The 13,560-nt window shown below is 53.7% G+C and overlaps 1 protein-coding gene across 1 annotated transcript in view; it reads left to right on the plus strand.

Moving 5' to 3' along the window:
* Positions 1 to 5,872: 5,872 nt before the first annotated feature.
* LOC127567114 (palmitoyltransferase ZDHHC5-like) overlaps positions 5,873 to 13,560 on the plus strand; it is a 29,049-nt gene continuing 21,361 nt past the window's right edge. Inside the window, exon 1 of the mRNA XM_052009799.1 lies at positions 5,873 to 6,015. Coding sequence (XP_051865759.1) covers positions 5,912 to 6,015 — 104 coding nt within the window. The 5' untranslated portion in view covers positions 5,873 to 5,911. The remainder of the gene's footprint in view (positions 6,016 to 13,560) is intronic.

The raw sequence follows: 13,560 nt of genomic DNA on the forward strand, positions 1-13,560 counted from the left end.
TCTTGAAAGACCCTATCGTATCAACCTCCACCACCGTTTCCGGCAGCCCGTTCCACACACTCACCACTCTCTGAGTAAAAAAACTTACCCATGACATCTCTGTACCTACTCCCCAGCACCTTAAACCTGTGTCCTCTTGTGGTCACCATTTCAGCCCTGGGGAAAAGCATCTGACTATCCACACAATCAATGCCTCTCATCATCTTATACACCTCTATCAGGTCCCCCCTCATCCTCTGTCGCTCCAAGGAGAAAAGGCCAAGTTCCCTCCACCTGTTCTCATAAGGCATGCTCCCCAATCCAGTCAACATCCTTGTAAATCTCCTCTGCACCCTTTCTATGGCTCCTGCATCCTTCCTGTAATGAGGCGACCAGAACTGAGCACAGTACTCCAAGTGGGGTCTGACCAGGGTTCTATACAGCTGCAACATTACCTCCCGGCTCCCAAATTCAATGACGGAGGTTTAGAAACTCACGAGGGGGCGGAGATAAGGTGGACGGTCACCATCTCTTTTCCCCACAGTAAGGGGAGTCTAAAACTAGAGGGCACAGGTTTAAGGAGAGAGGGAAAAGATTTAAAGGGGCAGGTTTTTCCCGCACAGAGAGCGGTGGGTGCATGGAACGAGCTGCCAGAGGAAGCGGTAAGAGGCAGGTTCAATTACAGCGTTTAAAAGAACAGACCTCTTGTACGATAATCTCTTAATCTCACACTGTCCCTCATTGGGGGCCCTTGCACCTCGCTGTCTACGAGGAAAAGGAATTGCCCCCCCCCCCCCAAACAGATGCTGCTCGACCTGCTGAATTCCTCCAGCAGATTGTTTGTTGTCTCACAAGGGTGCTGTTACCTGTATTGAAGGGCTTGAGTTACAAAGAGCCTGATTGAATTCTTTGAGGATGTGACAAAGCACGTTGATGAAGGTCGAGCAGTGGATGTGGTGGACATGGATTTTAGTAAGGCGTTTGATAAGGTTCCTCGTGGAAGGCTCATTCAGAAAGTCAGGAGGCCTGGGGTCCAGGGAAACTTGGCTGTGTGGATTCAGAATTGGCTCGCCCATAGAAGACAGAGGGTGGTGGTAGATGGAGCGTATTCTGCCTGGAGGTGGGTGACCAGTGGTGTTCCGCAGGGATCTGTTCTGGGACCCCTGCTCTTTGTGATTTCTTTTTATATATAAGTGACCTGGATGAGGATGTGGAAGGGTGGATTAGTAAGTTTGCTGATGATACCGAGGTTGGTGGTGTTGTGGATGGTGTAGAAGGTTGCTGCAGGTTACAACGGGACATTGATAGGATGCAGAGCTCGGCTGAGGAGTGGCAGATGGAGTTCAACCTGGAAAAGTGTGAAGTGATACACTTTGGGAGATCGAATTTGAAGACAAGGTTAATGGCAGGACTCTTAGCAGTGTGGAGGAACAGAGGGATCTTGGGGTCCACATCCATCAATCCCTCAAGGTTGCTGCGCAGGTCAGTAGGGTTGTTAAGAAGGCGTATGGTGTGCTGGCCTTCATTAGTCGGGGTATTGAGTTCAAGAGCCGCGAGGTGATGTTGCAGCTGTGGTTAGGCCGCACTTGGAGTATTGTGTTCAGTTCTGGTCGCCTCATTATAGGAAGGACGTGCAAGCTTTAGAGAGGGCGCAGAGGAGATTTACCAGGATGCTGCCTGGATTGGAGAGCACGTCTCATGAGGATAGGTTGAGTGAGCTGGGGCTTTTCTCTTTGGAGAGAAGGAGGATGAGCAGTGACTTGATAGAGGTGTACAAGAGGCATAGATCGAGTGGACAGTCAGGGACTTCTTCCCAGTGCGACAATGGCTAACACGAGGGGACATAATTTTAAGGTGATTGGAGGAAGGTATAAAGGGGATGTCAGGGGTAAGTTTTTTTACACAGAGAGTGGTTGGTGTGTGGAACGTACTGCCGGCAGAGGTTGTGGGGGCAGATACATCAGGGACATTTAAGAGACTCTTAGGTAGCCACGTGAATGATAGAGAAATGGAGGGGTGTGTGGGAGGGAAGGGTTAGATAGATCTCAGAGCAGGATAAAATGTCGGCACAACATCGTGGGCCGAAGGGCCTGTACCGTGCTGTAGTGTTCTGTGAGAGACTGGATGAGCTGGGACTGTTTCTCCCTTGGGCGAGGGAGGCTGAGGGGTGACGTGATAGAGGTGTGGATCGGGTAGTTAATCAGTGCCTGTTTAGACAGACAGACATCTGAGAGGCATCTTAAAGAGCATGCAGGGCACCAAAGAGGAGTGCGGAGTTAGGCACAGACAGGCACGGTTGGCTGACGGGTCCTGTTCCGATGCGTGGATGGGTGGGGCGATGTCAGAGGTAAGGTTTAGTCCCTGCCTCATTTCACTTGCTGTTGGTACAGGTCAAATTAAGAACGTCTTTGTGTTCTGTCATTCACCTCCAGAGGTGACCAGTCCCAACTCCTGAGAAGCCGGGGTCCGGCGATCCTCATTTTGCATTGCAGTCGCTCGCAGCTCCTCCCTTATTGCTCCTGAGTAGGTGGTGGCAAGGGAGCCCTTGCCACGAAGCCAGTAAGTCGGGGGCAAGGGCACTGCACAGAAACCTCCCGCAGCCTCGAGCGACATAACAGTTGGGGGGGGCGGGGGGAATAGTACGTAAAATCTCAAATCGGACAGATTAATACCCCAGCAACAATCTGAAAAAGGTACGATTCAACTGTAAGTAGTTGGTAAGGTATCTTTATTAGTCACGTGTACATTGAAACACAGAGTGAAATCCATCTTTTGTGTGGAGTGTTCTGGGGGCAGCCCACGAGTGTCGTCACACTTCCGGCGCCAACATAGCATGCCCGCAACTCCCTAACCTGTCTGTCTTTGGAACGTGGGAGGAAACTGGAGCACCCAGAGGAAACCCACGCAGACGGGTGGGGGGGGGGACGTATAAACTCCTCGCAGACAGCGGCCGGAATTGAACCCGGGTCACCAGCGCTGTAATAGCGTCACGCTGACCGCTGCGCTTCCGGGTGACAGCCAGCAATAATTAATCTGAAAAAAGAGACGATAATCTCAGTTGTCTGTCAGGTGTAGACGTGGGGGGGGGGGGCACTCAATCGGGGCTGGTAACACGGGTCTGAAGTCGTTATCAAAAGCCTCTGACCCTCCTGCGTCGGAAGTCTGAATCGTTTAGTGCGCCTGAGGAAGTAAAGGGTTAAGAAATTGTGACTGTACATATAACTAATGAAAAAATACCACACAAGCAAACCCCTGACTCAGGACTCGGTGGTAATTACTGTGTCCAGAGCTTGATTGCAAGCCAATTATACTAAACAATAAGGGTAATGGTTGTATCAAACAGTAAGTGTGAGGTTTGTCCTAAACAATGAGGGTGATACCTGTCTTTGAATCTCTTGATTGTAAATCAATTATACTGATCAATGAGTGCGATGTCCGTCTTTGAATCTCAGGAGCCTGGTCGAAACTCTTGGAGCCACATTCATTAAGTGTGCGTGACAGTGTCTGTATAAATTACTGTCTGCTCCTTTGTATTGCGGAGACATAGAACATTACAGGACAGTACAGGCCCTTCGGCCCACAATGTTGTGCCGACATTTTATCCTGCTCTAAGTTCTATCTAACCCTTCCCTCCCACATCGCCCCCCCCCATTTCTCTATCACTTGTGTCTATCTAAGACTCTCTTAAATGTCCCTAATGTATCTTCCCCCACCACCTCTGCCAGCAGTGCGTTCCAAGCACCCACCACTCTCTGTGTACAAAAACAAGTTACTTCTGACATCCCCTTTTTACCTTCCTCCAATCACCTTAAAATTATGTCCCCTCGTGTTAGCCATTTTTGCCCTGGGGAAAAGTCTCTGACTGTCCACTCGATCTGTGCCTCTTGTACACCTCTATCAAGTCACCTCTCATCCTCCTCCTCTCCAAAGAGAAAAGCCCCAGCTTGCTCAACCTATCCTCATAAGACGTGCTCTCCAATCCAGGCAGCATCCCGGTGAACCTCCCCTGTCTCTAAAACTTCCACATCCTTCCTACAATGAGGCGACCAGAACTGAACACAATACCCCAAGTGCGGTCTAACCAGAGCTGCAACATCACCTCGCGGCTCTTGAACTCAATCCCCCGACTAATGAAGGCCAGCGCACCACACGCCTTCTTAACAACCCTGTCGACCTGCGTGGCAACCTTGAGGGAGGGACCTTGGATAACGGCTCTCAACGAGTGTTGACGAGACCTCTCCCTGGTGGTAAGCTGCTAATAAACGCGTCTTTACTGAATCAATCTGTGGCACTGTGTGACTTTGCTGCAAGCAGGAGTGGGAACTTAAAATCAGAGTAACACGCTGAAGCACAGAAGGAAAAGAACTTGTGGGGAGGAAATGTGTTGGGGGGGGGAGGGGGTGTGGTCAGTGGTTTCCTCCTCTCACTTACCGGGATACTGAAAATCCATTTTTCCCCCCTTTTCCCGATGGATCCATCGACAGGAAGAAGAGAAAGCACAGCAGAGAGAGATAGCCGCTCCGAATTAGACGGCGTCTCCCCCCGATGTAGAGGAAGAGGTCCCGACGGTTGTCTTTCTCCCTCCCCCACCCCCCCCACCCCTCAACCCCCCCCGCCCCCCCTCGGTTGGTTTGGAAGAGGCAAGACCGTTGCCCCCCCCACCCCCCATCGGAGAACGAAGGAGAAGGACACGGGACAGACAGATCCTGCTCCTACTGCCGCCAGGAATCGACAGAGAGGACTCCCTTCCCCGCCGCTCGGTGTTTGCCTCCCCCGGCGGTTGGGCGGGAGAGGGGGCGCGCGAGGGGGGGGGGAACGAGGCGGCGGAGGAAGAAGACGTCTCAGCACCCGCCCGGCCCCCCCGAGCTCGGAGGTCTGCCCCTGCGGAGGAGGAGGGAGGAGGACCTCGGGAGCATCGTAAAAGGGGACCTCCTCCCCCTCTCGATGGATGTTGGCTGATCGGCCTCAAGAAGCCCCCCCTCGCCTCCCTGGAGAATCCCGGTCTCTCTTTTTCCGCTCTCCTGTTCGACCCCCGCCAGCCCGGAACGTTGGGAAAAGGCTCCTCGGGAGGAACTAGACAGCTTGTGGATTACTGTACTGCGACGAGCAGGCCAGGTGTGAGAGACCCCTCTGTTGCTGCCGTGCCGGGATCCCTGGATCGCTCTTTGCGGACCACCGAGAGGATTTATAAAGCGGCGATTGAGAAACGCCGGCTGGAAAATCTTTCTCTTTCGGGAGTCCTCGCCTCGCTGACCTTCCTCCACCTATTGAAGCCCAGGGCTCTGCTTCCCCTTGTCGATTTTACCCCCTCCTCCTCCCTTACCCTCCCAGGGGGACAAAAAAGCCCTCATTCCACTCGTTCCAAGTTAATTCCCGCAACACACCCCTCCCCGCCGCCTCCTGATCTGGGTCCGAGCTACTGATGTAAATAGCAGTGTATCGTATGCACTTCAGAGCTGTGTAACCCGGAGCCAGGGCAAGTTCGACTTCTGGCGTGGCAGTCGATCGTTGAGCAACACTTGAGCTCCTCCTCCTTGTTCCCCAGGCCCCTCCCTGCAGGTGGTCGTTAATCCCCCCCCCCCCACCCACCTTAGAGTTTAGACTCCTGGGTCTGTCTTCGGCCTCCCTGTCCTATCCCGGACAGCCGATCCCTGGTCCCAGATAAGAATCCTCTTGCTATCTCCTTTTGCTCTCTCTCGCTCTCTCTCTCTCCCTCTCCCCCTCCCCCTCCCTCCCCTCCACCCTGAGGCAGTCCGGGTTTCACAAGTTGACGCCAGGTCCCCTCCCTGCCCCCTCCTCTCTCCCTCCCAACCCACCCTTGCCCCTCGCACACACAGGACCAACCCACCCTCCCTCTCCCCCCCTCACCCCACCAAAACCCCTGCCCCGGTGACCCTGCTATGCTGCTGAGGGAGCCCACAGTCACAGCAATATGCCATCGGGAACGGAGGGCAACTTCAAACCCAGCAAGTACATCCCGGTGTCGGCGGCCGTCACCTTCCTCGTGGGCTCCACCTCGCTCTTCTTCGTCTTCCCGTGAGTACACCTGGGCTCCCTTCCTCCGTCTCTTGGGGGTGGGGTGGGTGGGGGGGGGGTGCTGCATGGCGTGGCAGAGCGTAGGCTTATTGGGACCGAGACACGGCAAAATGCTTCCATCTTGCGGGCCGTCCGGGTGGACTGCAAGTGCGTCGCAGCAGTACGAGAGGGAAATTGTAACAGAATAAAGTGTCACAGCTACAAAGAAAGTGCAGTGTGGGCGGACAATAAGGTGCAAGGGCCATGACCAGGTAGATCCTGAGGTCAGGAGTCCATCTTATCGTACCAGGGGGACCGTTCAATATACCACGGTCCAGTAAAAAAAAACTGTCTTGCATGCCGTCCGTACAGATCAATTCATTGCACAGTGTGTCAAAGTCATACAGGGTAAAACAATAACAGAATTGGTATTGGTTTGTTATTGTCACTTGTACCGAGGTCCAGTGAAAAACTTGTCTAGCATCCCGATCGTACAGGTCAATTCATTACACAGTGCAGTTACATTGAGGTAGTACAGGGCGCATTGGGTTAGTACAGGACACATTGAGGTAGTACAGGGCGCATTGGGTTAGTACAGGACACATTGAGTTAGTACAGGGTGCATTGAGGCAGTACAGAGTGCATTGATGTAGTACAGGTAAAAACACTAACAGTACAAAGTGTCACAGCTACAGAGAAAGTGCAGTTCAATAAGGTGCAAGGTCACAACAGGGTAGAACCTGAGGTCAGAGTCCATCTAATCGTATAAGGGAACCGTTCAATAGTCTTATCACCATGGGGTAGAAGCTGTCCTTGAGCCTGGTGGTCCGTGCCCTCAGGCTCCTGTATCTTCTACCCGATGGAAGAGGGGAGAAGAGAGAATGTCCTGGGTGGGTGGGGTCTTTGATTATGCTGGCTGTTTCACCAAGGCAGCGAGAGGTAAAGACAGAGTCCGCGGAGGGGAGGCTGGTGTCCGTGACGCGCTGGGCTGCGTCCACACTGCAAGGCAGAGTGTCCCAGCGACAGAGAGAGTGCGGGGCAGGCAGACAATAAGGTGCAAGAGCCACGACCAGATAGATCCTGAGGGTGAGAGTCCATCTTGTCGTATGAGGGGACCATTCAATAGACCGAGGTCCAGTGAAAAACTTGTCTTGCATCCTGTCCGTACGGATCAATCCATTACACAGTGCATCGAGGTCGTACGGGGAAAACAATAACAGAACGCAGGGTGTCCCAGCGACAGAGAAAGTGCAGTGCAGGCAGACAATAAGGTGCAAGGGCCACGACCAGGTAGATCCTGAGGTCAAGAGTCCATCTTATAGTTCAATGGCTAACACGAGGTGACATAATTTTAAGGTGATTGGAGAAAGGTATAAGGGGGGTGTCAGGGGTAAGTTTTTTTTACACAGGGAGCGGTGGGTGCATGGAACACACTGCCGGCAGAGGTTGTGGGGGCAGATACATCAGGGACATTTAAGAGACTCTTAGACACATGAATGATAGAAAAATAGGGGGCGATGTGGGAGGGAAGGGTTAGATAGACCTTAGAGCAGGATGCAATGTCAGCACAACATCGTGGGCCGAAGGGCCTGTACTGTGCCGTAATGTTCGACGCTCTATTGTAACAACGGGATAGAAGCCGTCCTTGAACATTGGGGGTATGTGCTGTCAGGTTTCTGTAGCTCCTGCCCGAGAATGTCCCAGGGGTGGGTGGGGTCTCTGATTATGCCGGCTGCTTTCCCCGAGGCAATGGAAGTGTAGACGGTAAGGTAGAATGCAGAGACGGGGTCTCGAGCCGAAACGTCAGTGGTTCCTGCCCTCCTGTGGACACTGAGCTCCCCCAGCAGATTGTCATTCGGAGCAGAGCAACAGTGCTCCGTTGGCAGAGGGAGTGCGAGAGTGGCGGTGGGGGGGGGGGGGGGGGGGGGCGGATCCTGCTGGTACCCCTCTTTTAGCCCACGAGGGGTCCCGTTGGCAGGTTGGCGGGTGAGGTAGTGCTGAGGCTGCTGGTCACAGAGATTGGGTTGAAGAGACGGGGAGGGAGTGACGGAGACGGGGAGGGAGTGACGGAGACGGGGAGGGGGTGACGGAGATGGGGAGGGGGCGTGGGGAGGGTGGGGCTGTCAGGGACGGAGAGGGGGTGTAGGGGAGGGAGGGGGTGACGGGGACGGAGAGGGGGTGTAGGGGAGGGAGGGGGTGACGGGGACGGAGAGGGGGTGTAGGGGAGGGAGGGGGTGACGGGGACGGAGAGGGGGTGTAGGGGAGGGAGGGGGTGACGGGGACGGAGAGGGGGTGTAGGGGAGGGAGGGGGTGACGGGGACGGAGAGGGGGTGTAGGGGAGGGAGGGGGTGACGGGGACGGAGAGGGGGTGTAGGGGAGGAAGGGGGTGACGGAGACGGGGAGGGGTGTAGAGGAGGGAGGGGGTGACGGAGACGGGGAGGGGTGTAGGGGAGGGAGGGGGTGACGGAGACGGGGAGAGGTAAAACTCCCGGTGTTGGGTACACAGAGACCAGAACTGTGCTCAGTAACTCCTGCTGCAGGTACAGAGACTGGAACCATGCTGGTTCTGGTGTCCACACCTCCCAGTGTGAGCCACACCTTGTAAACCCAGCAATACCCTGCCTTCGGGAGTGGAACGCAGATCAATACAGAACAAAGTGCTCGACTGCCGTGTTTAATCTGTGCTCCTGTTGGTCGTGTTTGCTGTTGTTTTGAGCTTCTGAAGTTAGGGACTTCATTCCTCTGAGAACAAAATGATTTCCATTCTAGGCTGCTCCTTGTTCCAGAGATGAGTGCATTCTGGGTTGGACAGTGTGGGGGCTCCCTCTACATCACCCCCACAGTGTGTGTTCCCCCCCCCCCCCCACCCCCACACATTATACCCAGTGTGGGCACCGAGTGCTCCCGGGACACGGGTCAGACACAGTGTGGGGGCTCCCTCTACATCACCCCGATTAAGTCTCCCCAGACGAAGCATCTTCAACTTCCCCACTAGTTTAAAAGGTGCAATTTTCCTGTAAGTGGTCGTGGTCATCGCCTCCGGATCCTCCCTGGGATGCGGTTCCTGCTGGCCCCTTGCATTCTGCACCTCAACTGGAAGGGAGAAGCATCCCATCCACCTGTCTCGAACTGGGCGGGCTGGGTCTGTCCTCCCTGGAGTCCGAGGGGGTGTGTGGAACTCCGAGGGACGCGGTTAGGGTGGGGATTGGGAAACCTTTCCCTGCCTGACGCCGGGGGTGACAGTTCCGGACCAAGTGTTGGGATACAGGTATCAGTATGGATGGCTCTCGGAGGCCACAATCCTTACGTCTGCTGATCTCGTAGACCTCGAACCCTTTCCTTACCCACGTGCAACTGTAAATTGGTACATGTCACACGTACCGAGGTACAGTGGGAGCGTCTTGCCTTGCCGCCCAGACAGATCGCAAATGTTCTCGCTGGCGTGTGTGCTGTCAATCTGTTGCTTTGCGGCAGCGGTACGGCGTGTGATGTAGTTCCGAGACGCGGGTAACACCGAGGTAGTACCATAAGTCAAAGGAGCAGAAGTCGGCCATGCCCATCGAGTTTGCTCCGCCATTCTATCATGAGCTGATCCATTCTCCCATTTAGCCCCACTCCCCCGCCTTCTCACTATAACCCTTGATGCCCTGGCTACTCAGATACCTATCAATCTCTGCCTTAAATACACCCGATGACTTTGCCTCCACAGCCAATCGTGGCAACAAATTCCACAGGTTCACTGCCCTCTGGCTAAAGAAATTTCTCTGCATCTCTGTTCTGAATGGGTGCCCTTCAAGTCATGCCCTCTTGTACTAGACTCCCCTATCATGGGAAACAGCTTTGCCACATCTACTCTGTCCAGGCGTTTTAACATTGGAAATGTTTCTGTGAGGTCCCCCCTCGTTCTTCTGTGAACTCCAAGGAGTACAGCCCAAGAGCCATCAAACGTTCCTCATATGTTAACCCTCTCATTCCTGGAATCATTCTAGTGAATCTTCTCTGAACCCTCTCCAACGTCAGCACCTCCTTTCTTAAATAAGGAGCCCAAAACTGCACACAGTACTCCGTGTGGTCTTACCAATGCCTTATAGAGCCTCAACATCACATCCTTGCTGTTATATTCTATTCCTCTAGAAATTAATGCCGACATTGTATTCGCCTTCTTCACCACCAACTCAACCTGGAGGTTAACTTCTAGGGTATCCTGCACGAGGACTCCCAAGTCCCTTTGCATCTCTGAATTTTGAATTTTCTCCCCATTTAAATAATCATCTGCCCATTTATTTCTTCTACCAAAGTGCATGACCAGACACTTTCCAACATTGTATTTCACTTTTATCGTGATTTTTATTAATGACTTGGATGAGGGGGTAGAAGGGTGGGTTGGCAAGTTTGCAGACAACACAAAGGTCAGCGGTGTTGTAGACAGTGTGGAGGACTGTCAAAGATTACAGAGGGACATCGATAGGATGCAGAGCTGGGCTGAGAAGTGGCAGATGGAGTTTAATCCGGAGAAGTGGCAGATGGAGTTCAATCCGGAGAAGTGTGAGGTGGTGCACTTTGGAAGGACAAACTCCAAGGCAGAGTACAAAGTCAATGGCAGGATTCTGGGTAGTGTGGAGGAGCAGAGGGATCTGGGGGTCCATATCCACAGATCCCTGAAAGTTGCCTCACAGGTGGATAGGGTAGTTAGCTTATGAAAGCTTATGGGACGTTAGCTTTCATAAGTTGTGGGATCGAGTTTAAGAGCCGTGAGGTAATGATGCAGCTCTACAAAGCTCTGGTTAGACCACACCTAGAGTACTGTGTCCAGTTCTGGTCGCCTCATTATAGGAAGGATGTGGAAGCATTGGAAAGGGTGCAGAGGAGATTTACCAGGATGTGCCTGGTTTGGAGAGAATGGATTATGAGGAGAGTCTGAGGGAGCTCGGGCTTTACTCTTTGGAGAGAAGGAGGATGAGAGGAGACACGATAGAGGTGGACAAAATATTAAGAGGAATAGATAGAGTGGACAGCCAGCGCCTCTTTCCCAGGACACTGATGCTCAATACAAGAGGGCACGGCTTTAAAGCAATGGGTGGGAAGTTCAAGGGAGGAGAGTAACTGGGAGTAGGATGCCCATTGCACTCCGTCTGTCCGCTGCACACCTCACCTGCGGCCGGGACGGGGTGGAGACATCCTGCCCTGGTGCTTCCCGACAAACCTGCCCCCACCCCCTCGCTCTCGGCTGCTTCCACTGCCAGCCCAGACTGATTGGGGATCACTCCCAATTAGCCGCACAGATGCTGCCCTACTTCTTGGGGATTTATTCACACCTGCAGTTGCCGGAGGAGCAGATTACAGGCCGCTAATTCCTGGCTCACTTGTCGGGAGGGAGGGCCGTGACGTGGGACGTGTCATGTGGGGAGGGGAGGGGGGTGCAGGCTGACTGACTGACAGGCCCAAGGTCAGCGAGGGGTCACCGGGGTTTGCAGACGCCCTCATAATCTCTCTGTCTCTTCTGTCCCTGTCTGTCTGTCTCTCTCTCTCTCTCTGTCTCTCTCTCTCTCTCTGTCTCTCTCTCTCTCTCTGTCTCCATTCTCTCTCTCTGTCTCCATTCTCTCTCTCTGTCTCCATTCTCTCTCTCTCTCTCACTCTCTCTGTCTCTCACTCTCTCCCCCCTCCCCCTCCCTCCCCACACACAGTAAGGAGGAATGCCGCAGGGTGTGCCTCTCTGGCGGAGGGGAAGTCTCACATAACGCCCTGCTCCACAATACACACTCTTCCTGCTTTTCTGGTGTTGAAGCGGCGATGGTCTGCTGCACCTCTGTGCCTGTTCCCCAGCCTGTTCCATGCCTGCCTCCCCCTTTGTTTCCAAACAAGCGTCACAGAGCTGTGATTAACAGGCCCTTCGGCCCAACTCATCCCTGTTAACCACATTGCGCAGCTTTGAGATTCCCTCCCCAGGACACACAGACCATCCACTCTATTGACGCCTCCTTGTATACACTCCTTTCAGTTCTCCCCCTTGGCCTCTGCTGCTCTCGAGAAAACAACCCGAGTCTGTCCGGCCTCTCCTTATAGCTCGCGCCCTCTAATCCCGGCAGCGTCTCTGGGAATCTTTCCCGCCCCTCTCCCCAGCTGAATCACCCCCTCCCTGCGGCTGGGCGACAGACCCAATTTCTGAGGGGCATCTAAATTCCTGCCCCAGAGAGAGAGAGACACATAGAGGGAGGGAGAGAGAGAGACAGACAGACAGACACAGAGGGGGGGAGAGAGACACGGAGGGAGAGAGAGGGGCAGAGACAGAGAGTTTTGTCAGCTGAGTCAGACCACGTTTAGAGTGCCATTCTGGCCTCTCCCGTTACAGGGAGGGTCCGGGGGGTGGCTTCAGAGAAGGTGCGGGAGAGGTTCACCGGGAACACCGCCCGGATTAGAGGGCACGAGCTATAAGAGATGGACTCGGATCATTCTCTCCGGAGTGGCGGAGGCCAAGGGGAGACCTGGTAATAAAGCGACACTCTGTGCTGACCCGTATTCCCATCCAAGCCGGTCCCACTTGCCCGCGTTTGGCCCTTATCCCTCTGCACCTTTCTCATCGCTGTACCTGTCCGACTGCCTTTTAGAAGTTGTTAACGTACCTGCCTCTGGCAGCTCATTCCACACACGGACCACCCTCTGTGCAAAAAGAAAAGTTGCCCCTCGGGTCCCCTATTAAATCTCTTCTCCCCCCCCCCCACCTCCTCTCACCTTAAACCTATGCCCTCTAGTTCTCGATTCCCGTGACCCATGGGGGGCAAAAGACTGTGTGCATTCACCCAAATCTTTGAACGTCAGGGTGGAGATGGCAAGTATTACGAGGGCAGAGGTTTTATGCCAGGGGGAGGGGAAGTTTCGAAGGAGATGTACAGGGGCAGGTATTTTATACACAGAGAGTGGTGGGTGCCTGGAATGTGCTGCCGGGGGAGGGGGTGGGGGCAGATACGATGGAGGGGGTTAGACAGACATAGGGATGTGCCGGGGATGGAGGGAGGGGGACAGTGCGCAGGGAAACAGGATTAATTGAGATTGGCGTCGTGGTAGGCACAGACACGGTAGACCTGTTCCTGGGCTCCACTGTTCTACGTCAGTCAGTGGAAGGAGAAGGGAGAGGTTTGGAGGGGGTGTTTAGTGGTGACAAGAGGGATAGTCACTGACAAGCCTCGTGAAATTTGTTGTCGCAGTACAGGGCAGAGACAGAAAGATTACAGAAATAAATAGTGCAAAAGAGGTAGCGTTGATGTGTAGGTTCAAATTTATTGGTATTGGTTTATTATTGTCACTTGTACCAAGGTACAGTGAAAAACTTAGAACCATAGAACACTACAGCACAGAAAGGCCATTCGGCCCTTCTAGTCTGTGCCGAAACATTATTCTGCTAGTCCCATTGACCTGCACCCAGCCCATACCCCTCCAGACCTCTCTCGTCCATGTATCTATCCAATTTACTCTTAAGAGTGAGCCTGCATTTCCCACATCAGATGGCAGCCCGTTCCACACTCCCTCCACTCTGAGTGAAGTTCCCCCATAAACCTTTCCCCTTTCACC

This window comes from Pristis pectinata, unplaced genomic scaffold (genome assembly GCF_009764475.1).
Source record: "Pristis pectinata isolate sPriPec2 unplaced genomic scaffold, sPriPec2.1.pri scaffold_118_arrow_ctg1, whole genome shotgun sequence".
In the NCBI taxonomy this organism is placed as follows: Eukaryota; Metazoa; Chordata; class Chondrichthyes; order Rhinopristiformes; family Pristidae; genus Pristis; species Pristis pectinata.